This window comes from Quercus lobata, chromosome 8 (assembly GCF_001633185.2).
Source record: "Quercus lobata isolate SW786 chromosome 8, ValleyOak3.0 Primary Assembly, whole genome shotgun sequence".
NCBI classification, from domain to species: Eukaryota; Viridiplantae; Streptophyta; class Magnoliopsida; order Fagales; family Fagaceae; genus Quercus; species Quercus lobata.
This window is the reverse complement of record NC_044911.1, coordinates 61,123,367-61,124,943: the sequence shown is the minus strand read 5'-3', so window position 1 is coordinate 61,124,943 and position 1,577 is coordinate 61,123,367. Positions and strand designations below refer to the sequence as shown.

General features: G+C 38.0%; 1 protein-coding gene across 1 annotated transcript; it reads right to left on the bottom strand.

The window, feature by feature from the left end:
* Window positions 1-260: 260 nt before the first annotated feature.
* Window positions 261-1,054, bottom strand: LOC115957183 (LOB domain-containing protein 33-like). Its single transcript, XM_031075397.1, has 2 exons — window positions 776-1,054; window positions 261-671 (listed from the first exon to the last, which is right to left on the bottom strand). Exons 1-2 carry the CDS (start codon window positions 1,052-1,054, stop codon window positions 261-263), a joined length of 690 nt encoding a protein of 229 aa, XP_030931257.1.
* Between the last annotated feature and the right edge of the window lie 523 nt (window positions 1,055-1,577).

Genomic DNA, 1,577 nt, shown 5'->3' with positions numbered 1-1,577 from the left:
AGTAGAATCTTCCAGTTGATTATGATCTATGGTTAAGGGAAGGTATGGGTCAGATATATTGACTTGAAGGATGTTTATTTAGGGTTCAAACTAGAATAAGCTATGCCTACAACTCAAAAACCAGGTCATCTATGTACTTAAATAGCAAAAGCAGGCCTAGTACAAAACTTGTTCCCATTGGAAGCTGGAAGGAGTCCTTTACTCCTTATAGAACACAGGCTTTACAAAAGCTACTAGTAAAATTCCTAGCTTGGATCCACTCAATTTTTGGCATTAGTACAGTTGTACAACCATGGATAACATTTGAAGTTATCTTCATCTATTCCCTCCAGGAGTTTTCCTGAGGGATTCAAGCCAGAGTCATCAAATAAATTTTGGTTTTCCCATCCATATAAAGGAGGGAGCTGGACATCCATCTGGCTGTCAAAGCCTTGGTTGGCAGCTGTACTTCCTGCATGGAAAAGTAGTGGAGCTTGTTGATTTTGATAATACTGTGTGCTTAAGACATCATGTTGTGAGGAGAATGGGCTCATGACATCATGTTGTGAAGAGAATTGTAAACCATTGTATAGGTTAGTAGTTGCTGGGGAACTTCCACAATTAGCAACACCAACTGCGAGATTAGCCATTTGGTTTCCAATGACTTCTATCTCCTCTAGTAAGCTAGCAACCTGCAAGGCAAGGTGTAAATAGTGTCACTTTTGGTTAACTATAATTAAAACTTTAGTGTGATTTTATGTGTTTTGGAGAGAAGTTGAAGAAATAGCATGGAAACCTGTTGCTGGAGAGCAAATATATCACCAACACAACCATATATGGGATCCCGTACTCGGGCTATTGCTTCGTAAGAAATGGAGTTTGCTGCATCACGGCGGTTGTGTACTGGTAGGTGTAATAATAGCTTGGAAACATTACTTGCACCGAATACCTTGTGCACTGCTGCAAAGTGGGCTGCAGCCTGGTCATAACAGAAGTAAGGAGCAAATACACATTCAGCGGTGCATTTTCTCCTCAGGAACTTGCATGCTCCACATGAAGAGCCTATTCCTGTCATTGTCCTAAGCCTTTCCTCAACTGTGTCAGTTGGGTTTTCAGTAGTAGCAATACCTGAGTGCTTTGTCTAAGAAGTAGTTGAGATTTGTTCTTTATAGAAGTTTGTTTTGTGTTCTCCAAAGGACATTCTTACTTTCAATTTAAAGTATGTCCTTTTGGGTCTCCTTTGTGGCCTACATCGTCATTCTTAAATTGGGTAACCTTTACTGTTCATTCCCTCAAAGGGCTATATTCAATAAAAAAAAAAAAAATTCTTCAGGAATTAGATATAGACTATGTGATGGAATACCTAATCATTATTATCATGAGTTGGGCCATAGAAAGAGAATTTATTTTTGAATATGTAATTTAATTAAGGATTGTCTGTGCAGCAGTGTAGGCAAGTACAATGGCTATTTCTTCCTTTTGGCAATTAATTATGATAAAAGTTCATCACTCGAAAAAATGAAAGGGATAAAAGTTAATCATTTTTGAGAGAATGATCATGACTAAAAAAGAGAGAGAGAGGATTTCACTTTACACAT